Here is a 24,542-nt window from a genome sequence, read left to right as displayed (position 1 = left end):
TTGCCATTTGTTTGGTACTTTAGGCTGATTCCAACATCGCCATCTCTGAAGGCATCAGTAAGCATTGCAGAGAACATGAGGATGAACAGTGTTGGAGCCAGGACGCAGCCTTGCTTGACACCATTTGTGACTGGAAAAGGAGCAGATGTTTCGCCATTGTCCTGGACTCGAGCCTGCATGCCTTCGTGGAATTGGTTGACCAAGGAAATAAATTTCCGAGGACATCCGTACTTGGCCATGATCTTCCACAGTCCCTCTCTACTCACAGTGTCGAAGGCCTTAGTGAGGTCGACATAGGTGGAGAACAGATCAGCATTTTGCTCCTGACATTTCTCTTGCAGCTGCCTTGCAGCAAACACCATGTCGGTGGTTCCGCGCTCTTTCCGGAATCCACACTGGCTCTCAGGCAAAAGACCTTGGTCAAGGTGTGCTGTAAGGCGGTTTCGTAGGATCCTGGCAAGTATCTTGCCTGCGATGGAGAACAAGGAAATGCCCCGATGGTTATCACAGGCTTGCCAGTTCCCCTTTCGCTTGTACAAGTGAATGATAGATGCATCTTTGAAATCCTGGGGGATTGTCTCTTCTTTCCACATGAGTGAGTACAGCTGATGGAGCTTCTCAGTCAGCACAGTGCCTCCATCCTTGTAGACCTCTGCTGGTATGGAGTCTGAGCCAGGTGCTTTGCCACTGGATAGCAGATGGATTGCTTTCTGGGTCTCAAGAAGTGTTGGCGGATCGTCCAGTGCTTCGTTGATGGGGACTTGTGGGAGACGGTCTATGGCTTCATCATTTATGGAGAAAGGGCGATTTAAGACACTGTTGAAGTGCTCAGCCCAGCGTTCGAGAATTTTTTCCTTCTCGGTGATCAAGGTATTCCCATCTGCACTGAGGAGGGGGGATGATCCTGAGGATGTGGGGCCGTAGACTTCTTTTAAGGCACCTTCATCTTCATATCGTGCCTGTCAGCATATCCCTGGATCTCATCTGCTTTGTCACTCAGCCACTTATCCTGCATCTGACATAACTTTTGCTGAACAGTCCTGTGGATGGCATTGTATGCATCCTTTTTTGATGTGGACTTTGGGTTGCTCAGGTAGGCTTGATGCAGACGGCGTTTCTCATCCAGAAGCTGCTTGATTTCATCACAGTTTTCATCAAACCAGTCTTTGTGCTTTCTGGTCATGGGTCCCAGGGTCTCTGAAGCTGCACTGTAGATCAGCTCGCGCAGGGTCCTCCAGACTCCACATTCTGGTTGTCCAGAGAGACGGATTCCAGACAATCTTCCAGCAGCTCCACAAAGGTCTGTTTGATGGTGATGTTTTTCAGCTTAGCGATGTTGAGCCGTTTTGGAGCCTTCTGGCCTTGGGGGCGTCTCTTGGGTTGGATTCGAATATTCAGCTTCGAGACTACAAGGCGATGGTCTGTCCAACACTAGGCACCGCACATGGTCTTTGTCACACGTACATCTTGCCTATCCCTTTTCCTGACGATGACATAATCGATGAGATGCCAATGCTTTGAGTGAGGGTGCATTCATGACGTCCTGTTACAGGTAGGGAGGCAGAAAACTGTGTTGGTTATCAGCAGTTTGTGCTCTGCACAGGTCTGAAGCAAAAGCAATCCATTTGGGTTGCAGTGGCCCACGCCGTGCTTTCCAATCACTCTATCCCAAGAGATGTAGTCAGAGCCAACTCTAGCATTGAAGTCCCCAAGAATGATGAGCTTGTCTGCTTTCGGGATAGCAGCAATGACAGAGTGAAGGTCCTCGCAGAACTTCGCCTTCACTTCATCCGGGTTGGTCATGGTTGGGGCGTAGGCACTGACAATGGTGAGGTGCTTCTGGCCAGATGCCAGTGGGAGTTTCATGGTCATAACCGTATCATTGACTCCCTTTGGGATTCCAGCTAGCTTGCTGACAAGTGCTGTTTTTACTGCAAAACCAACGCCAGCCTCACGTCGCTCTTCGCTTCCTCGTCCACTCCAGAAGAAGGTGTAACCAGATCCCTGTTCATAGAGCTCGCCTTCGCTTGCAAGCCGAATCTCACTCAAGGCTGCGATGTCGATGTTGTATATGGCGAGTTCAGATGCAACTAGTGCCGTTCTCCTCTGGGGTCTGTCCGCATCATCTCTGTCCAGGAGAGTCCTTATTTTCCAAGCACCAATGGTGAGAGGAACGACCCTTGTTTTTTTCTTTTCTTTCTCTTTGTTTCTACCGCTGATGTAGGGTCCCCGCCAGCCTCGGTATGCTGGCCAGGGTGATATGGAGCAGGCAATTTTTAGGGCACCTTTTCTAGCCCCTTCCTCATGCCAGGGAGGTGAGCAGTGCATTCCTAAAGAGGGCTGCTCAGACGCTCAGACGGCTGCCGAGCTCCATCACCGCTCCTGTCGATGAAGAACGACCCTATGGCCTGAGCCGCCTGCGTGCAGGTCTGCGGCTGAGACTGCCAGTGTACCCACACCTGTCGTTTCGTCGCTTGCCTGTCACCACAGGACTTGGGAGTGATGAAAGGATGAAGGATGAAAGGTCATTAAGGATGACTGATGACTTGCACAATGAGTTTGTTTAACCCCTAGGCTGCCTGCATGATGAGATAACTCGTCATGGCAAGCATGTATGCTTTGCTGCCACAATGACGAGATAACTCGTCATCGAAATATTCTGACTTTTTTTCCCTGGTTTGCATTCACTTCGTTGACAAAAATAGTGGTAGCTTTAGCCTGGGGAATCTCTCTAGATTCTATTCATAGCTCGAAACCCCATCTACATCATGAAGCAGTCCTTTATTTGAACGTTTTGGTTGGGTCACTGTCCAAGTGTTTGCCTGACTTCTCTCCTCGCTCGCTCAACAAAATGTCGGACTGATGCCGTGCTCAAGACATGCGATCGTGACGAACTAAATCAACCAAGATTTCTTTCTTTAGCTGATGCTCAGAAAGAATTGAAGCGTAAATTCGAAGGAGAAGATAGTGATGAACATTTATAGGACGATCTGATAGAAAATAAAGGGAGCAATCAAGAGAGTGGCCAAGATGCGACTGTCGGCTGTACAGATGTTAGCAGTCGACAGATGACCAAATTAGCAGCAGAGCGATATTCTTGGCACGCAGCCAACGCGGTCTGATGAGAACTGAATCAAGTGACCGTGTGAGAGTGGTGAGGAGGAGGGGGGTGGAGACTGAGGGGGCGTGGCCTCACATTCATCTTATCACTTGGAGAAGTCACAATGTATTGTGTATCTATCTCTTAAAAAAAATATATATATTGTGGTTGTTCTAGTATGATTTTGTGTTTGCAGATATCCATTTGTCCAGAAAATATGATGTTTTTGTGCAAATTATCTGACTAATGTTTGTAATGAACAAGTTGAAAATATGACAAAAAACAAAACACTGATTTCAAAACAACAGCATGTCACTAAAAATATATAAAATGGGAAAACAGCATGTATTTTGTATTCTTTATTCATTTACCTTTCAGAAAATATATACTTTTATGGGTCTTTCTCCAATAACAAAGAGCACAGAATTTTTGGAAAATTTATACCCGTTTTTTGTGAAAAAACCCTGGCAAATAGATTTCAATTAAATTTTATTTTCCTGGCAGCGAAAGAGTTAAAGTGAAGAGGAGTTGTGCAACTTCAACCTCACTCTCTCGTCCGGGTTCACCAATTTCCAGTGGCAAGATTAAGTCGAGACGACTGGAGGATGAGCACGGATGCAGTGGATGACCAAGATATCCTTTCGGTGTCTCATCTTGCTCTCTGCACTCCACAGTGCGTTGCTATAACTGCCTTCCTCTCCATTGAACCGATAGGTTTCTTCCGCAGATTCTGCCGGATCCAGACTTCGCATGCATGGGTAGACACACCCCAGGGGCCAACTGTGTGTGGCATGCACACAGCACGGTGGAACTAGATGGCTGTCGGTGGCTCTCCTGAGCCAACACCCTTTTATGGATCTCGTTTTTAATTCCATAAGGGTGTCTAGCCACCCACCTCACCAGTCCCGGAAGCGAGCGGTGGGAGTGCTGGTTTAGTCGCCGGCAACCCGACCCTGAACAGGTTGTACTGGATTACAGGTTACCAGTAGCAGATCTAATGACCTGACCTGACATTTTTTCATGTATTACAGTAAACAAATAGATAATTTTGTTTAATTGATAAAATGAGAAATAAACTCAAAGATAAGAAATGTTTATTTGCTCAGAATGTTGTTTTAATTTCACAAATAACATATCTTCATATCTGCATGGCACAAAAAGACACACACATGCACATACACACACATACTGAATCAGTACAGCACACACAGCAAAACATGCACACACACACACACACACACACACACACACAACGACAACAAAATACTATCAACAAGTGTCTCCATCTGGTTTGGTTTTTTTCCATTCAATGGAGAAAAGTACTGACTATGAACAGATTCTCGTCTCCTGCGCTTCAGCAGTCCCAGAGGTCTGACGATGTTACAGTCCCCGGCAGACGCCATGTGATGTTTGTGTTGGTATGCCAGGAACTTCTGAAGGCGCTCCTTCACCTGTGTGATAACCATCAAGCATCAAACCACCAATACACACCCAGTACAAACACCTAGCAAGTCCTTCTAATCCTTTCAAAGACCTCATAATCAATCATCATCATGAAATAAGAAAGAAACAAATCAGAAAAAATACTGACAACAATCGGCTTGCCAAAAAGACACAATGAATAAGATGAAAAGACGCTGGGAAGGAAGGGCATACAAAGTACAATTTTAACCAGTTCAGCACCTGGAAGACTTCAGCTGACATCCTACAAAACATGTTGCCATAGTGCTTTTAAGACGTCCACTGACGTCCCACATCATTTCCAATTTTTCCTTCATCAGAGTTTGGTTCAATTAACAGAAACAGAATCTGAATGGTTAATTCAATGTGTCTGGATTATAAACATACTAATTAAATGTGCACACATCAGGTGGAGGACCCCTTTCTTCTCGATAATGTTTCGCTAACTGGACTTTGTTGAGAACATCTGAAAAGTGGGTGCATGTCACAAGCAAAAATAACATTAGAAACTTTGTCCAGCTAAGACAGTGGTCCTTGTCAATGGATTTACACAACTTTGCAGGCTGTGCAGATGATTATGTACGGTAATAATGATGACAGATGCATCTAACTTCTCTGATGATAGGTTTGAACTCAAAGGTGATCACAACCACAGTGACAAAACAGACCATTCTTTTTTTTTTAAATCTTTTGTCTTCAAATGTAGATGTTTACAATCAAAGTGGACTTTTTTCCATAGAATATTGCCAAGGACAACCCATTTGTTATTGCAGATTTGTTGTTCATGTGTGTGAAGTGCATGCTGCATACAAGGCCTCAGTTTATCATCTCATCCAAATAAATAGCACCCAGACCACCAATTACTTTCGTGTAGATGGGGGAGTAAAGACCTTGGTCCATATGTGTAATTCAGAACTTTTAAATATGACTCAAGGCATAGAAAGACTGTTGTGCTTTACACCCAATGTGATGGTCTTACACTCTCTACATTTGCCCAGCTGATTGTTTTGTTGGTAAAGACAGTGCCCTCAATGACTTCCTTTTATGCATTTCATTATCAGCTCACATATCGCATCAACCCTTCATGAGAACATAATATATTATCTAAAGGAGGCCACTAAATTGTATTCAGAGAATGATTTGTGCAAAGGCCTCATCACTTAGTGCACAATGTCCATGAACAAACCTGTAAATCAACAGATCTACTTGCCCAGAAATGTACAGGTATAGGTTGGGCTCATTAAAATTAGCTTGCACAACTCTTGCACATCTCACTGAAGTTTTTTGCGTTTCTGAATTGAAACCAGAAAGCACCTGAAGAGTGTTGTCTAAACATTCACAGTTTTTTTATAATGAGTGTGCATTTTCACAGATTCTGACAATGAGTAGCCATTTCTATGACGTTCATGCCGAAGATATTATTAAAGAGGTTTGAACAGACTTGGATATTACACTACATTGACTGTCACCAGTACTAAACTACTATGTCCACCTCGGGTCACCCTGACTTGAGTCACAGAGAAGACAACATCTTGATTTACTGAAGCTGAAAAGTCATGTTAAAGACAGGGAAAGTTTGAAACCATGACAGACCTGTATTATGACTGTAAAACAATCAAATACTGATTGATGTGAGTTTCTTTAGATGGGATTGTTCTGTTTCCAGCACACAACTCTTGGTTAAACAAATTTGTGAGTTAAAAAATATTATTTGGATCACTGTATATAAGTACTGATAACCCTACCCCACCCCTTCCCTCTCTCCCTGGTGGTTTTGGTTTTTTTGTTCAGCACATGTGAGCTATGAAGGCTGTCTCTATTTCAAGTTGCTTTGATATGACTTCCCTTGTATCTGAAAAATGTGCGTATTTCTTATTTGATGCATAGAATCATTTGACATTTTCTTGAACTCAGAGCCCACAATGGAGCACATGCTTGTGCTCTACCACACTGGGTCTCAGGTACTGACACTGCTACATCATAGTATTTGTCAACATGACACCACTTTCTCTTTGGTTCATTCAATCCATTTCAACTTGGGCACATTGTCACTTGAACATTTGTGCAAAGCACAGAGAGAAACTCCAAACTGCACTTCCTATTGAAATAAACAGCTGATGGACTGGTTCTGTCAGCTGATAGTGTCAGGCAACCATTGATTCAGCTCATGGGGGCCACCTGTCAAACAGTCAGGAGGTTAAACTGGAGTCTGTCAGGGATGTTTACTGTCACCTTTGCTCCTCCATGAAGACCACCATAGCAGGTACAAACAATGGAATACAATGGACACTGAGGACTTCTCTGACGACCTGGCACTTCCCTCACACAATGCAACCAGATGCAAGACCAGAACACTGGCCCGGCAACATCATCAGCCAGGGTCATACTTCAAATTTACAAAATATAAACACTGGATTCAAGATAAACAAACAAACAGCACCAACTCAAACTGTGCCCCACTGACCTGAGTCCAGTGTGTGTCCGAGGCAGGCAGCACGTTGGGGTGGACATGGCGCGGCCTCAGCAGACTGACCAGGTCCCTCAGCTCAGCATAGGAGGAGTGGAAGGAATAACAGACCCGGTGCAGCCCCCATCCTGAGGCAGGCCTCACTACCAACTCCTGAAGCCGTGATGGCTCGTTAGTGAACCACATGGTGGAAGGGCGAATAACCAATACTTCACAACTTTCACTGCCATCTGTGTTGCTCTCCCTTTGAGGAGTGTAGCCACAGGGTAGACGAGAATCATTGAAGTGGTTCTCCTGGTTTAAAAATAATAGATAAAATAAAGAAAAATACAAAGAAAAAAGCAGCACTGTTAATAATACATAAAATAATACCTACCTGTGGAAAGAGAAAAGTCTTAGTAGACCTTCAGGTGACCATAACACCCCCTTACCCCGGCAGGGGGATTTTTCATTATGATTTCCTGAAAGTTTGATCAATTTGTCATCTAAATATACCTGTCTGCCAAAAATGAAATAATGTATGAATATACCAGGGTATGATTAAAAAAGCCACTGTCGCAAAAGTGTGTGATCAACAAAAATGGTATGTTGTCATAAAACAGGTTTGTAGAGCTTTGTACTATATCATTCAACCTTCTACTATCAAGAATGACCTGCTAAAATGTACCCGAGCGTTACAGGTGTTCTAATACTGACCAAAACTCCACAATTTTATGTACTGCGCTGTCACAATTTACAACATGTTTTTTTCGTCCATACACTCCACTCACATCAGCAGGGGAATTTTTCACATTCTGCTTTATAGCTTGGTCAGTTTTTTGTCCACAATTACTTGTCCATAATTACCTGTGTCACAAAAGGTCAGTTGCGGTTTAAGAATCCAGACAATGTTAAAAAAAGAAAAAAAAAAGAACCCCACCAACTCCCTTCTTTGGCAGTTGTGAAAGGTGTGGCCAATACAAAAAGTTTACAGTTCATTGCAAAACTAATTCTAATCATTCCTTTCAAATTACAGAAAATATCACTGAGTTGTTCATGTGCACTACAAAACTGCCGTCTTTCATTTCTTGCCACAAGAACCTCTTTCTTGTACTTCGCATATATTAATGGTATACTTTTGTAGTTTTTTTTTTCTTCTCCATTTTGGGGAACTTTAAGATGTCCATCTGCATCCTCAGAGAGTTCCTTTGCAGTTTGTGAAACTGTCACAGATGAAGTATGCCCAGAGCTTCTAACACTGAGGTGGGCTCTGATGGCATGATCACATTGTTGCCCAGCCACAAAGGCTTCAGTGGAGCCCCTGGTGCAGATGCCCAACTGAACAGTGATGTCTCTAAAGCTTGTTCCTCTCATGAGTTTTCCCAGAATACCAAGAGAACAAGTGAAGTGAAACTCACCAAAACATACTGCATTCTTCTGGGACTGTCCATTTTGCCAAATGGCCATCAGTGCTTTCTTTGCAACTGCAAAGTTAAACATGACAAAGGCATACTCCTGACCCATTTGTCTTCATGCATTCAGTGACACCTGCAGAATGTGTTGCACTGTTATACTGTCAGTGACAGGATGAAGAACAAGTCAGCTGATGATTGCTCTTGCACATTGACCAGATTCATTTCAGTGAGTGACACATAATCTGACAATCTGTAATGGGGTGCTAACAGACGTGTATCTGGTCAGAATCTGTATGAATCTGGACTTAGTTGCGCCAACTGTTGTGAGTTGAATGGGGACATGAATATCAAATATTTTGAGAATGGGCTCTACCTTATCGTTCATGAAACATGGCTGGAGCTCTGGGGGCTAAAACTGAAGGCTAGGTAGGTGTGTCGATGAAGGATATGTGTCACCGAGTACCAGTGTATGTGGCCTGGTTTTCAGTTTCTTGCTACGTTTTGATTAGCCATTCCATATATTGAATGTCTTTGCCAGATCCTAATCCTGACTCCTGTAATCACTACTGATTGTCTCCACAGGAGTGAGGAATCACACTATTGGGAGAGATGTTTCCTGGCAGCAAGCTGTTACTTTGAAGTCCATTGTAGCAGACTGCAGTTTCAAGTTTATGGACACAACTGTGAGACATGCAGTGGCCAAAGTGATTCAAAATATGTATGCTGACAAGTTTAGGACTTCCTGTTAGACGGCAGATTGCAGTGCCCAAACGATGTGTTTTGGCATTTCCACTTTCCACTTGTGAAAGCATAACATGTGTCTTGCGGAGCAAGCAGTGATTCTGTGTTTCTTTTCAGTGGCATTTTTCTTTCCAGTTAGAACACATTCGATAAAGTCCTTTGCAGTACCAGGAGCCTTTTGATATTAATGATTAAGTAAAAAAAAGACGCATTTGCTGGGGGGCAATGACTCACTTGAGCTTTTCTGCATCTCTGAATGAGACAGTGAAGAGTGACAGCTGCCTCTTCCAACCTTCTATCCTCTGATGCAGAAGCAACAAAAGTACCTGTAATGGTTCGGCCTGTAAGTGTCTGATGAGTATAGTAACTCACTCCGGTGATTTGGAGCTGCAAAACCTATTTTGCACCCAGAATGTTCGTTCAGTCCTGTGGTTTAAATTGTGAAACAGTAGGTGTTTCATTTGCATGCATGATACGTCTCTCAGCATTGATACACGCTCTACTTTGTCTTCACCAATGATGCTCTTTTCCATTTACTCACACACATGGTTCAAAGCATCCTAGTGGGCTTCTTTTTGTAAATAATTAGTCTTCTTCCATGTCTATCTACATGCCACAGAATGAAACCCCTTCCAAAAGATTTTGTGGTAGTGTGCTTCCCATGCCACAAGATCTGTCATGTATTTAGATGATCACAATTCCCTCAGCTAGAGAAGCTGCCTCTCTGATCTAGTCTTCAGCAATTTTGCTTCACTGTTCCCCATTTGAGAGCTCTGGTCTTTAGAAACTGGGTTCCATTTCCTCACTTTGTCACACATGATGCAGCAATCTCTTCAGAAAAACATAAAAGCTTTCAGTGCAAGTTGTCTTTTTTCCTGGGGTCCGGCTGTGACATTCTCCTTCTCTTCGGCTTTCTGTCCATATGTCAGTGTTTCACGGTTAGAATTCAAGAACATGTCCGAAAATTTTAAAGTGAAATACATACAGTGCATCATCCAGTCTCTTTGCAAACTTCATGTAACCTTCAAACTTTGTATGGGTTTTGTGAACACATCAAATTTCATATTTCTCAGTCTGAACCTTGCTTTGTTCGGTCACTAATCTTGTGTCTGTCTTGAAATTGTTTTTGTTGTGAATGATGCAGAATTTGTGTATCCACACTTCCATATTTAATATTTAACACAAAGAAAATGAATTATGTTCATTATTCTGGTACTGTGGTGTTGCAACCAAGTACACCCCATGGCTTCGTCTATATTGTTTGAAGAAGGAAAAGCCACCAATATATAAAATACACTCCCCCAATATATAAAATACACTCCCCCTGCATTCAAACCACAAATAAACCCCTGTAAGATTGATACAGTGTGCTTTCTTTCATAAATATGCACTGGAAAAAGAAAAGAATGAACGCCCTGCTTCATTTAGTGTGTGGCCCTTGCAGTCGGCTGGGACATAAACCATGAAAATTAGACAGATTGAATGCATAACTACATATCATAACACGAATCTATTCTAATATAGTGCCTCATCATGCCAGCAGTTACCTCACGCTCATGAAGAAATCCTTCATCCAGTAATCAGGTTGCTGGTGTTTGAGCATTTTTAGTACACCAGAAGTATTTGATCAAGTGACAAGCTTTTATGGCACTAATCCAATTTTAATGTCAATCATGGAATAGTCCACTCTGATTTCTTTCTGTTGACATAAAGAAATTAACTGAGTGATGGAATATGTGGATATAATGCCGTTTCAAGCACACATATCCCCAAAAGTTATTTATACAGCCCAAAGAAGGATAAAATGGCCTATATTTACTCTTTCCTGCATTTATACCATAATCTAAACTTCGCAGACAGGTACATCATGATTTCTGACATAAAAACACAAAGACAAGAGAGGCAAGGCCTTCAAGACTCACTTGTGATACACTTTAAAAAATAAAATCTAATCATTAAAATGTGTTCTGTATTTGTCATTATAAAGCTTTGGATTTAAAAAAAAAAAAAAAAAAAAAGCCCTGAAGGCAGATTCGAACACCGTATTCGGGTGAGAAGAAACTGTCTTACTCAATACACTATCGTGGCTCCTTCACTGATGTTAAAAAATTCAACATTTAAACATGCTTTTTTAAGGGTGATAAATTGACTGCGGTATTCGCAGTGAGAATGCTGTTTAAATCATATTATTCTGGTGTATCTTGGGCATTCAAAAAATCTTTAAGGGCAATTAAGAATTCTTTTTAAGTCCGCAGTAAAGGAGACGTGGTTATCACTGCAATCACACTGCAACATTTAGCTGTTTTCTCTGGATCTAGATAGATGTACAAGTTTAGTTACACCCGCCAGGAATGTACGACATGGTCGATTCAATTTCTCTTTTATGATCATTCTAGTTTTATAGTTTTAAAGTTGATATGAAAATAAAGGTCCCTTGGTGCCGTGGGCATCCCTACCCAAATCGGTTGCCATCGGACGCGAGACGACTGGGACATGTGGCATGACGGCGCTGTAAGTTAATGTTATGGGCGTCGTGGAAGAGGGGGTGCCAAGTCTGTTGGCTTGCAGTGGGATGTGCATCCCCCTGTAGCTGAACGACTGTCCAATCTCGCAATAGTTCCTGCGAGAGGACTGACGTTCAGCTGTTGTGTGTTGACGGATGTGGTTCATCCGTCGGGATCGACGAGGACCATCTTGTCATCCTGGGGGTGGGTGGGTTGGGCTCTGTGGGTGCGCAGATGACTGGTCAGGCCAATCCGCGCCCAGAAGGTTCTGACGCAGTGTGGACAGGGGATGGTGGCAAATGTCGGGGACTTGCTGGCACTGCTTTTCCTGGCCTGTCTGCGTTGCTCTGCTGCAGCGATTCTGTTGGCCTCACAGGATTTGGCGCCTTTGTGGACAGCTGAACGCCACTTTGGTCTGTCCATTGCATTCAGCTCCCATGTGTCGTGGCTGATGTTGAAGGCCTTCAGAGAAGCTTTCAGAGTGTCTTTGAAGCGCTTCTTTTGGCCTCCATGGGAGCACTTGCCATGTTGGAGTTCGCCGTACAGCAGTTTCTTGGGGAGCCGGTGGTCTGGCATGCGAACTACATGGCCTGCCCAGCGCAGCTGGTCCTGCATCAAGATGGTGTAGATGCTGGGCAAGTTTGCACGAGTGAGCGCCTCTGTGTCAGGGATCTTCTTTTGCCACTTTATGCCGAGAAGTTTTCTAAGGCTGGTGGTGTGGAAGTGGTTCAGCTTTTTGGTGTGGCGTTTGTAGACCGTCCATGATTCACATCCATAGAGCAGTGTGGTGAGAACTATGGCCTTGTATACTTTGAGCTTCATCTCCAGGGTGATGCCTCTCCTGTTTCAAACATTCTTATGGAGTCTGCCGAAGGCAGCGCTGGCTTTGGCGAGTCTGGCATTCACCTCGTCGTCGATGACAACTGTGCAAGAGAGTGTACTGCCCAGGTATGTGAATTTGTCACCACGTTCAGTTGTTGCCCGCTGATGAAAATGTTTGGTTCAATGTAAAGCTTTCCTGGAGCTGGCTGGTGCATCACCTCAGTCTTCTTTGTGCTGTCACAGGCAGCAGAGAACTTGTCAATGCTGTGTTGCATGTCAGCTTCAGTGTTGAGAGTGCAGTCATCAACAAACAGGAAGTCATTGACGGTGTCTGTCCTCACCTTGGTTTTTGCTTGAAGCCTCCTGAGGTTGAAGAGTGAGCCATCTGTGCGGTACCTGATGCCAATGCCTATGTCAGCGTCTCTGAAGGCATCTGTCAGCATGGCTGAAAACATGAGACTGAACAGGGTGGGGGCAAGAACACACCCTTACTTGACTCCGTTGGAGACAGGGAATGGTTCTGAAGTCTCTCCGTTGTCTTAGACTCGGGCCAGCATCCCATCATGTAGTTGCTGTATGATGGTGATGAACTTTCTGGGACATCTGTACTTCGCCATGATTCTCCAAAGGCCATCTCTGCTAACAGTATCAAAGGCCTTGGTCAGATCGACATAGGTGGAGTAAAGGTCGGCGTTCTGTTCCTGACACTTCTCCCGGAGCTGCCTGGCAGCAAACACCATGTCGATAGTCCCGCGTTCTTTCCAGAAGGCACACTGGCTCTCTGGTAGGAGACCTTGCTCAAGGTGCGCTATGAGACGGTTGAGTAGCAATCTGGCCAGAGTCTTGCCTGTGACGGACAGCAGGGATATTCCACGATGGTTGTCACAGGCCTGATGATTTCCTTTGCGCTTGTACTGGTGTATGATGGAAGCGTCTTTGAAGTCCTGTGGAACTGCCTCATGCTGCCAGATGAGCTGGAATAGCTGATGAAGCTTCTCAGTCAGCGCCATACCACCTTCTTTGTAGACCTCAACTGGAATGGAGTCTGAGCCAGGGGCTTTGCCATTGGATAGCAGACGGATAGCTTTCTGGGTCTCCTCCAAAGTTGGAATGGCATCCAACGACTCACTGACTGGCACCTGGGGGAGTTGGTCGATGGCTTCATCATTGATGGTGGAAGGGTGGTTCAGCACGCTGTCAAAGTGTTCAGCCCATCTCTCAAGGATCCTGTCCATGTCAGTGATTAGGGTAGAACCATCAGCACTGAGGAGTGGAGCAGATCCGGAGGTGGTGGGACCGTAGACTTCTTTCAGGCCGTTATAGAAGTTCTTCATGTTGTTCCTGTCTGCAAAGCCCTGGATCTCATCAGCTTTGTTACTCAACCAGGAATCCTGCATCTGCCGCAGCTTCAGCTGGATCGTGCTGCGTGCACTCTTCAGTATGTCTTTCTTTGACTGTGACTTGGGATCTTCAATGTGGGCTCTGTAGGCTTGGCGTTTGTCTTCCAGCAGCTGCTTGATCTCAGTGCAGTTTCCATCAAACCAGTCTTTGTGCTTCCTGGCAGAAGGCCCCAGGCACTCCATGGCAGTGTTGTACACTGTCTGCAGAGGTTGAGTTTGGAGACGATAAGGCAGTGGTCTGTACCGCACATGGCCCTCGTGACACGTACGTCCTGCCTGTCCCTCTTCCTGACGATGACAAAGTCGATGAGATGCCAATGCCCAGAGTGAGGATGCATCCATGACGTCCTGTTACGGGTAGGGAGGCAGAAGACGGTGTTTGTGATAAGAAGGTCGTGCTCGGCACATGTCTTGAGAAGTAGTTGACCATTGCTGTTACAGTTACCAACCCCATGCTTCCCAATCACGCCTTCCCAGGAGGTGCTGTCACACCCAACTCTCGCGTTAAAGTCACCAAGAATGATGAGCTTGTCTGCGTTGGGAACATTGGTGATGACATTGTTCAGGTCCTTGTAGAACTTGTCCTTGATCTCATCTGGTTTGGTCATGGTGGGCGCGTAGACGCTGACAATGGTGGTAAACTTCTTCCCGTTGCATAAAGGGAGTTTCATCGTCATCAGGCGATCGTTCACTCCTTTCAGGGGGCCAGCCAGATTGCCAACAAGGGTTGTCTTCACTGCAAAGCCAACTCCAGCCTCACATCTCTCCTCAGGTCCACGACCACTCCAAAAGAAGGTGTAGCCTGCACCTCGCTCACAGAGTTCGCCTTCTTCTGCCAGTCTGGTCTCACTTAAAGCAGTGATGTCAATGTTGTACCTGACTAGTTCACTCGCAATGAGTGCTCTGCATCTCTGTGGTCTGAGTTGCCTCTGTCCAGAAGTGTACTCACGTTCCATGTGGCAATGGTCAGTGGGGTGCTCCTTGTTCTCTTCTTTCTTTCCTTTGTGTGTCGACCGTTTGAGTAGGGTCCCCGTCAGCCGCAGTATGCTGACTAGGGTGGTGTGGAGCAGGCAATGTTTAGGGCACCTTATCTAGCCCCTTCCTCATGCCATGGAGGTGAGCAGTGCTGTCCTGAAGAGGGCTGCTCAGTCGCTCAGGGGGCTGCCGATCTCCACCGCTGCTCCAGTCAGTGTGTTGACGGATAAAGGGATAGAAAAGATCAGCCCGAGCACTGCCAAGTGGCAGGATTGAGTTATCAAGAGGCACTCTGACGTGAAATTGCCGATATTAGTCTGGGTAACAGTGGAGTTAGGCAGTGGGGCAGAAGAAACCAGCACTGCCGAAGTTCAATGGGCCGTGCACGTACCTGCTCTGTGGGCAAGGGGCGGAGGCAGGCGCAAGGTGTGGCACCAGTGCATAATTGCTGCAGCAAGTTAACAATGGGTTGCTGGTTGTTTGGTTGAGCAGCTTGCCGAGACGCCATTAGTGGATGGGGAAACAGCAGCAACCAGCAGTGTGGCAGATGGGGTCATCACCGCATAGTTTGAAGGGACTATGCACGCACCCGCACTGTAGGCGAGGGGCCGTGCCAGTAAAGGGGAATAACTGCGGCGGTCACCGGCAAGGGTGCCGAAGCAGGAGTTGTCTTCCTTGGATCAGACACTCGGGACAAGGGAAGGGTGCACGCGCATGGGCGAGCGTGTCCCCTAGTGGTCCACCTTCCTCCCTACACCTGGGGAGGGCATCCCAAAGCGCCTCGGTCGCCATAGGATCTGAGACCGAAGAGGCATGCCGCGTGGGGGGCGCGTGAGCCAATGTCACGGCCGCCGCCACGGACGCATCGCACATAGGGCCCAGTCTAGCATGCGGATCCAAAGCCAGTGTATGGTGTTGTTTTCCCAAAAGGATTATGGCACATTCCATTGTTGAGACTGTGGGCATGGGAAAAGTGATAGAGGAGATCAACTCGGGCATCCTGCCGACTGGCAGGGCCGAGAAACGTGGATCGCGTCGAGTTCGTTTGCGAATTGAAATGAATAGCATCAATGGCACCACTGACATGAGTATGAGGTAATGAACCCCAAGAAGTCATCGGAGGAGGTGCAAGAGGTGGTGGAGGTCTGAGTCGACCGGAGGGAGCAAAGGAAGTGGAGGAGGCGGCGGGTTGGCGTTGTTGAGAGGGCCAGAAGTAGAGGGCCCAGAGTGTCCGCGAATCGACTGCGATCAAGCCTTAATTTTAGCCCAATCTCCCAATCGAACCATATAATTATATGACCTGGTTGAAGACATAATTTGACAAAAAACAAAAACACCAGAGAATCGACAGACAGAAAATATGAAAAAACATAGCCGAATGAAGAGCACAGGAACAGGAGTCATAATGGCTGCCGGAAAAAGAGGGCGCTAGTCAGGGGGGCAAAGGGGAGGTTATCTACTTCCGGGAGGTTATTGGCCGTAGCTACTTTCATTTTCTCCGCATAGGCGGTCAGTAGTTTGCACAGGACAGGAATGTCAGACCCCTGCCAGAGTCTGCACTAATGGGTCACGATTAAGTATGTGTAATTAAAATGAAAATTGAGTATTGTTAAACTAATAACATGTAGAGCCAAATGCAAGTACTTCTAAACGTCGCATGAAGTGAAAAGGACTTAATTTTGAGAAAAGTCAAGACTGGAAATTTTTACGTTTCATCAATGGTATTAACTCTCATGGTTTATTATTTTTAACTGTGAATTCTGAATGATTTTGTTGATATTTTTATGGCAGTAGTTTGCATCAGTTTGACATGGTACTGTATATGACACCAAATAAATATTTAATGGTCTCCTTCTCCAACTTTCCATCACATGTTATCGTGTATTGTCGATTGAATATAGGATTGAACGGGCAGGTCAACTACTTGAAACAAAATGGCGTCCTTCATGTTCACAAGGAATATGAGCATGCGCTTTGAATATGTATAAATATGTGTACGCAATTGATTTTTGCCCATGACCTTCAGGGCTCAGCCAATAGATCTATAAAGTCAACTCGTAGTACTGATTTTAGTATTTTCAAGCTTTTTATGTATTGAGTATAATTTCAAAATGTAATGTTTAAGATGAGAAAGATCAGTTTAAAGTAAATTAACCCCCCTAGCATTAATTACAGATTAATTTCCCTTTTTTTTTACTAGCTGCACCAAAGACATGCACTAGAAATATAACTTCCATGCTTAGCAAAAGAAGTTCCTGTTTGAACAAAAAAAATGACTGCTCTTGATGCTGTGTCAGAATATCAGATCAAAGTGCCAAGTTTAGAGAATAAAAAAACAAAAACAAAAACAGTAAATTCATTATGCATATAATTTGGCTTCTTTTTTTTAATATTTTTTGTGCCCATCCCAAAGGTGCAATATCGTTTTAAACAAAATGACTGGAAAGAACTGGATTTTCCCTATTTTTATGCCAAATTTGGTGTCAACTGACATAATATTTGCAGAGAAAATGGCAATGTTAAAGTTTACCATGGACACACAGACACAGACACAGACACACACACACACAGACAACCGAACACCAGGTTAAAACATAGACTCATTTTGTCTACACAAGTGAGTCAAAAATCACTATGAAAAATCCCCCACCCCTACCCCCTGCAACCCCCACCCCTCCCTGCCAGGGTAAGGGTTACCATTTGCCACCTGACAAACCAAAGTGAAAAGATAATGTTGACACTCCCATTTCTTATTCTGTTCAATGTGTGATTAGGGTCTCATAATGTACTATGCCTTCAGCTGCATTCCAGTCTTTGTGTGGACTGCCCAAGTGCTGCAGGACATCTCATTAGATGATTGCAACACAGAATATAAAATGTGAGTGATGCAAGTAAAGCAATCAAACCAGATTGTAAAAGACTGTCTGATCAAGGCAACCATTCCATTCCTCTAAGAGTAGGCTGCAAGCTGAAATGAGTGACTGTGAATCTACACACTAGTGCACCTTGTAGTTGTACCCCTCCAAAAAATCATACAACACATATTCCAAATCTAACAACCATATAACACATATTTCTAATCTAATTATCTCCATCTCCACAAAGAAGAGATGTTCCAAGGATTCACCGAAAGGGGGAGAGAATAATGAATCCATCAGCGCCAACACAATCACAACTGGAAATGTTAAACGGACTACGATTACGCAACTGATGGAATTCCCATGTGCCTGTGAGTGGAAATTCTCTACTGAGCATGGCATGAAGATCCACAGGACCAAAAAGGGCCCACAGTGCCAAGGACATCCACACTGATAATTCAGTCAAATTATTTATACAAGATCTTGAAGCCAAATGCCAGAAACACAACTTACCACCTGCAAGTGCAAAAACAGAATAGGAAAAGTTAGACCAGAAAATAGTCCGAAATCTTATTGCATTGATAGGAAAGGTCACTTTGGAACACAAGTTAGCCACCTATGGAGATATCATGTACGCAAACTGTTGAGAAACCTAAGTGAAAGAACCAAAGACAAGAACACCTCCTCAAAAATCCAGGTGACAACGAGAAATGCAATGGCTTGATCTGGCAAATGCATACGGGTCAATTCATCATATGATCCAACTGGCTCTTGAGATGCACCATGTACCAATGAACATCAGGGAAACGCTAAACAAGTAATTCCATGGCTTTTTAATGCGGTTCATCACCAAGGAATACACGACAGACTGGATCAATCTGGAAACTGACACAGCCATGGGCTGCGCAATTTCTCCAATCCTGTTCATGCTGGCAATAGAAGTGATCTTGAAGGCCTCAATGAAGGGAATGGATCGAGCCGACCTCAGCAACAGATACCAGATACCACCCACCTTTGAAAGCCTGCATGGATGACACAACAGTCCTTTCAACAAGAGGATGACACCCATGAAATATTGAAGTGGTTGGACAAGCTAGTTGCCTCAGCCAGGATGAACTTCAAGCCAAAGAAATCACGGAGCCTCTCACTGCATAAAGGAAAGGCAGCTGAAACGATCACATTCACTGTTGCCAACCAAGCCATTCCAACAGTGTCAGATGCACCAGTCAAGAACCTTGGAAGTTGGTATGATTAGTCCCTGAAAGACACAAAAAGAGGAAAGGAAACCAAGCAGACAGCAGCAGAAGGCCTGCATATAACAGACTAGTCCTGGCAAATACAAAGTGTGGTGCCTACAGGCTATGCTAATACCAAAGCTCCTGTGGCCTCTCCTGATATATGATATCAACTGTAGCAGTCGAGTCGATTGAGGCCAAGATCAACAAGTACACATGCACATGGTGTCCCACCCGGTCTCACTGATGTGGCACTCTACTGTTGCCAAGCAAAGCTGAGGCTACCTCTGAAATCCCTTGTCAAAGAATACAAGGTAGGGAAGGCAAAACTTCTCAGCATGCTCAAAGACTCAGGAGACAGTATTGTGAGATCCAACCAACCCAAGCTGAAGACTAGCAGAAAATGGAAAGTCAGGGAGGCAGTCAATGCAGCAAAAGAAAGTCTCAAGATGAAGGAAATAGTAGAACACACCCAAACCAACAAACAGGGCCTGGGATCGACAGATGAAATGGTGGTCCAAGGCAAAGGGGAAAGCAAAACGAGACATGATCATACAGGAAATCAAGAACGAAAAGGATGATAAAAGAGTCCAGAAAGCAGTCCAGCAAGGCCAGCAAGTGCAGTGGACAACATGGGAAAAATTTTTTTAATGCACTCCAAAGGAGCCTCAGCTGGAGCAACACATGGGACATGGTCCCTCTGAGGATCAGCTTCATCCTCAGATCTGTGAACCACCTCCTTCCCTCAAATACAAACTTGGTGAAATGGGAGAAAGCAGAGGACCTGCGTGCCCACTCTGCCATGGCAAACAAACAGTGGAACATGTTCTCAGCTCATGGAAAGCAGCGTTAAACCAAGAACAGTACACATGGAGGCACAACCAAATGCTAAAAGAAATTGCAAACATGGTAAGCACTGTTCAAGGAGCACCCACACCACCAGATGTCCCAGTAGAGTTCCTCTCTGCAGAAGGCAAAAAAGTCTGGCCAGGTACAGCTGTAACATCCAAAGCATGGAAACAGGGGCTGCTGGATGGTGCAGAAGATTGGGAATGCACAGTTGACCTACCTGAGGGGAAGAAACACCTGGAAATCATCAGCAAGAGCGACATGAGAACTGACATAGTACTCCACTCAAAGGCAACAAAATAAGCAATTCTGATAGAGCTCACTCTGCATATGAAAGCAGAATGGAAGAGCCAACATCTACAATACCAAGAAGTATGCTAGTCTAGCCAGCAGCCTGAGAGAATCTGGCTTCCAAGCCAAAGACCTCACCATAGAGATTGGTGCAAGAGGGTTTGTAAGCGCATCTGCCTACAGCCTCATGAAACAGCTGATGATTTCTGGCAAAAAGCAGCAATACAAGGGTATCTAGGAGTCGTGACCTGGGTGTGGCCCGGCCCTCTTAGAGTGTAAGGAGTTAAGGTCCAAAACACTTGACTGAGGGGGGTTCTCCTCTGAGGACCTTGTATTGTCCAGCTCTCCCTAGAGTTCCTTATCACTAATCTAATAACCATACAACACATATTCCAAATCTAACAACCGTACAATATTATATATTCTTAATTTAACAACCACACAACACAGATTTCTCAGCTAACAACCACACAACACATATTCCTACAATACATATTTCTCATCTAACAACCATACAACACATATTTCTAATTTAACAATTGTGCAACATGTGTATCTAATTTATTAACTGTAAAATACATATTCCTAATTTAACAACTGTACAACACATAGTCCTGATTTAACAACTGTACAACATGCATTCCTATTTTAACAACCATACAACACAAATTCCTAATATAAGTTATAACAATCATACAACACTTATTCTTATTTTAACAATAGTACAACATGGATTCCTAATTCAGCTTCTTCAAGGCCTTCCACTGGACAGAAAGATAGAGTAGGTCAGAATGACAGGCAGAAAAAGTATCAAGTTTACCGTCCATTTGCAGGCATGTATTCTGGCACTTGGGTTGTCTGTGAAGATTCCACGTAATTCTGTGATCTGCTCATAGATCTTTACTTTCTCCCTGCTGGTGTGCACCTAAATGGGGTCAAAATACAGGGATCCAATTCTGTCTCAACCCAGCAGCTTCTAAACTATTTGTATAAACTGATTAAAAATAAGAATACATGACAGTCACAGTTCTGAAAACTGTGTAAATAAAACAGACACACTCAGCCACACACACATGCATGCAATCAAATCAAATCAAATCAAATCAAAAACACTTTATTAATCCACATGGAAATTAAGTTGTGCAATCACAGGCTCGTTGTAAACACTGGCATAAAATCATCATGCGCAACATAAGAAGAGATTAAAACTAGTCAAATAAGAATTTGCAATAGCTGACGATATACTAACCCCTCCCCCCCCACACACACACATACTCATGTTAAGACAATAGGGTATTGCACAACAATATTAACAAATGAAAACATCCAACAAAAAAGGGTATAGATTACTAAAAATGACATGCGCGCACGCACGCACACACACACACACACACGCACACACATGCACACACACACACACACACACACGTTAAGACCATAAGGTATTGTACAACAATACATAAATAAAAACATTGAGGGAATAAATCGTATATATAAGTAAAATGCACACACACACACACACACACACACACACTCATTCACATACAAAAACATGCACACATACAGAAGTGGAATGATAGCCTAGAGGTAACGCGTCCGCCTAGGAAGCGAGAGAATCTGAGTGCGCTGGTTCGAATCACGGCTCAGCCGCCGATATTTTCTCCCTCTCCACTAGACCTTGAGTGGTGGTCTGGATGCAAAGTCATTCGGATGAGACGATAAACCGAGGTCCTGTGTGCAGCATGCACTTAGCACACGTAAAAGAACCCACAGCAACAAAAGGGTTGTTCCTGGCAAAATTCTGTAGAAAAATCCAGTTCAATAGAAAAAAAACAACCAAACTGCACGCAGGAAAAAATACAAAAAAATGGGTGGTGCTGTAGTACAGCGACACGCTCTCCCTGGGGAGAGCAGTCCGAATTTCACACAGAGAAATCTATTGTGACAAAAAGAGAAATACAATACAATACAATATATATACAATTCACAATATCTTGACAACATCAGCTGCATTACTGCTCAATGTAAAGTCCACTTCATATATGTTTAACAATGCAGAAAGCAATAGGCCTAAGTTATAGCTGGTTCTGAGAAAAAGGAATCTTTTTTCCCCTAAAATTACATTTAATCTAACATACTTACCATGACCCACTGGTACAGACTCCAGCAGGGGTCTGATTCCTGTCCTGTGCAAACTTCTAATCTGCCCAAGAGGAGAAATTGAAAGTTGTCGTAGCCAGTAGCCTCCCTTATTACATTACCTTCCCTTTGTTTACACATGCAGTGCCCTCTTTTCTGGCAGCCATCTTGCTTTCCTGATATCCTGTGCATTCTTGTGGCCATGTTTTTCATATTTCTTTTTCTTCTCCACATTGATTGTTTCTCTGTTGTTGCATGTTGTCATGTCTTCCAACAGGACAAAAGACTATCTCGCTTGTTGAGGCAACCACTCTGCCCTTAGCACAGTTTTCTTTTATTCATTAACTGGTCTTGCTCAGAAGATGCCAGTGTTAAAGTTTACCATGAACACACACACACACACATGCACAAACACACACACATACAAACACGCACACAACAGAAATAGGCTGAATATGTAGACCCTCTTTGCGTACACATGAATAAAAAAGAGCAAAAGAAACTTCACACCTTCGTTTTCACTTCCCTGGCTAAGTGAGACAGGAGTGGCTCATGGCCGTAGTTGGTGCGCGAGGACACATGCACATAACGATAGGAAGACTGGCCTAACCAGGCAACCACCAGGGAGGCAGTGGCTGACAAACAGTCTTCACGACTTGGGATGTAAAAAGCTTCCGGCACGCAGAATGTGGTGTCCACATACATGCTGTCTATCTTCTTCAGGCTGGAGAGGAAAAGGACAAAAGTCAGTCATCAGAACATTTTCCTTTTGTCTGCATTCATTGGCAGCAAGAAAGAAAAAGGCAACGTCTGGATCAAACTTATTATTTAAACAATTGCAAGGGGTTCAGCAGTTGGACACACCTTGACTACTGTAACTCTCTATTGTCTGGTATGCCTGCTTCATCCATTCAGTCCCTTCAGCGCATACAAAACTCTGCTGCCCGACTCATCCTCAGAAAGAAAAGATCTGAGCACATCACTCCTCTTTTGCAACATCTCCACTGGCTCCCTGTCTCACACCGAATAAAGTACAAGATCAGCACTCTATGTTATAGATGCATTCACAAAACTGCCCCTTCCTATCTCTGCAGCTGCCTTCACCTCTACACTCCATCTCGCTCACTACGATCGGCCTCGGATCCACTCTGTTTACGCATACCCAGATTCAAACACTCCACTGTTGGCCACCATTCTTTCTCTGTTTCTGGACCTTGCGATTGGAATGAACTTCCTTTTTCGCTTCGTCAAGTCTCCACACTCAGCTCTTTCAAGTCTGGCCTTAAAACCCACCTCTTCCCAAAATAGCCTCCCTTGCCTGCCCTTCCTTGTCTTTAGTTTCTACAGTATTAGAGTTATGCATGCGTGTGAATGACTGGTGCGAAAGCGCTTTGATTTGTCTCTGCACAAGATCCAGCGCTATATAAATACCATTATTATTATTATTATTATTAATGAGCAGACATAGCTGAAGGCATATTGGAATTAATTAGCTAAAACAGCTAATTCTTAGTGGAGCTCTTGCAAACATGTCTGCTCTATTTCATAAACAGTGTTCACCCCCAGAACTGTCACTCTTGATAGGAGATACAGATGTCTAATATTGCCATGAATATAAACAAGAATTGCATGATTAATATGCCTGTCAACATCTGATTTCAGTGAAAGCTAGAAATCATGACAATGAATCTGAAAACCTTAAGCTGAATTTTCAAATTAACCCTTTCTGATACAGAAAAAAACACTTAAGATGAAGAAGCAGTAGGTGCGTGCATGTGTACGTGTGTACTTTTATCAAAGAAACTGACAGAGAGAAAATATGCAGGCCAAATTATTTTGCTGTCCATAAAACCTTAACTCAGAACAAACAATAACAGCCACGTAAATCTTTTTACAAAGGGTGAGAAAAACTGCACAAATAGAGGAACTAAAAGAGGAACAGGCAGATAGCGAAGAGCAGCAATGGGCAGTATGAAATAAGAGAAAAATGCCATGAGGCCAAAGTAGAATGAAGACTGATTAATCACTTACTGTCCATTAACACACAGAATCCAGACTGTATGATCACTTATTATCCATTAAAACAAAGAAAGAAGACTGTATAATCACTTACTGTCCATTAGCACATAGAATGAAGACTGTTTTATCACTTACAGTCCATGAACATGCAAAGAGAAGACTGTCTCTAATAACTTACTGTCCATCAACACACAGAATGAAGACTGTATAATCACGTACTGTCCATTAACCCTTTGACCCCTGACCACCGCTTTACCGGTGGTAGAGAAAAATGACATAATGCCTAG

At 44.0% G+C, this 24,542-nt stretch overlaps 1 protein-coding gene across 1 annotated transcript in view; it reads right to left on the bottom strand.

Annotated features, from left to right (window-relative positions):
* LOC143299904 (uncharacterized) overlaps nucleotides 1–24,542 on the bottom strand; it is a 53,315-nt gene that overhangs the window by 11,239 nt on the left and 17,534 nt on the right. The window contains exons 7-10 of the mRNA XM_076613412.1: nucleotides 22,747–22,960; nucleotides 20,918–21,022; nucleotides 7,026–7,322; nucleotides 4,428–4,551 (exon numbers count right to left, since the gene is read on the bottom strand). Of these exons, the coding sequence (XP_076469527.1) occupies nucleotides 4,428–4,551; nucleotides 7,026–7,322; nucleotides 20,918–21,022; nucleotides 22,747–22,960 (740 nt within the window). The remainder of the gene's footprint in view (nucleotides 1–4,427; nucleotides 4,552–7,025; nucleotides 7,323–20,917; nucleotides 21,023–22,746; nucleotides 22,961–24,542) is intronic.

This window comes from Babylonia areolata, chromosome 25 (genome assembly GCF_041734735.1).
Source record: "Babylonia areolata isolate BAREFJ2019XMU chromosome 25, ASM4173473v1, whole genome shotgun sequence".
Lineage (NCBI taxonomy): Eukaryota > Metazoa > Mollusca > Gastropoda > Neogastropoda > Buccinidae > Babylonia > Babylonia areolata.
Note: the sequence above shows the minus strand (reverse complement) of the source record. Positions and strands in the feature narration are given on the sequence as shown.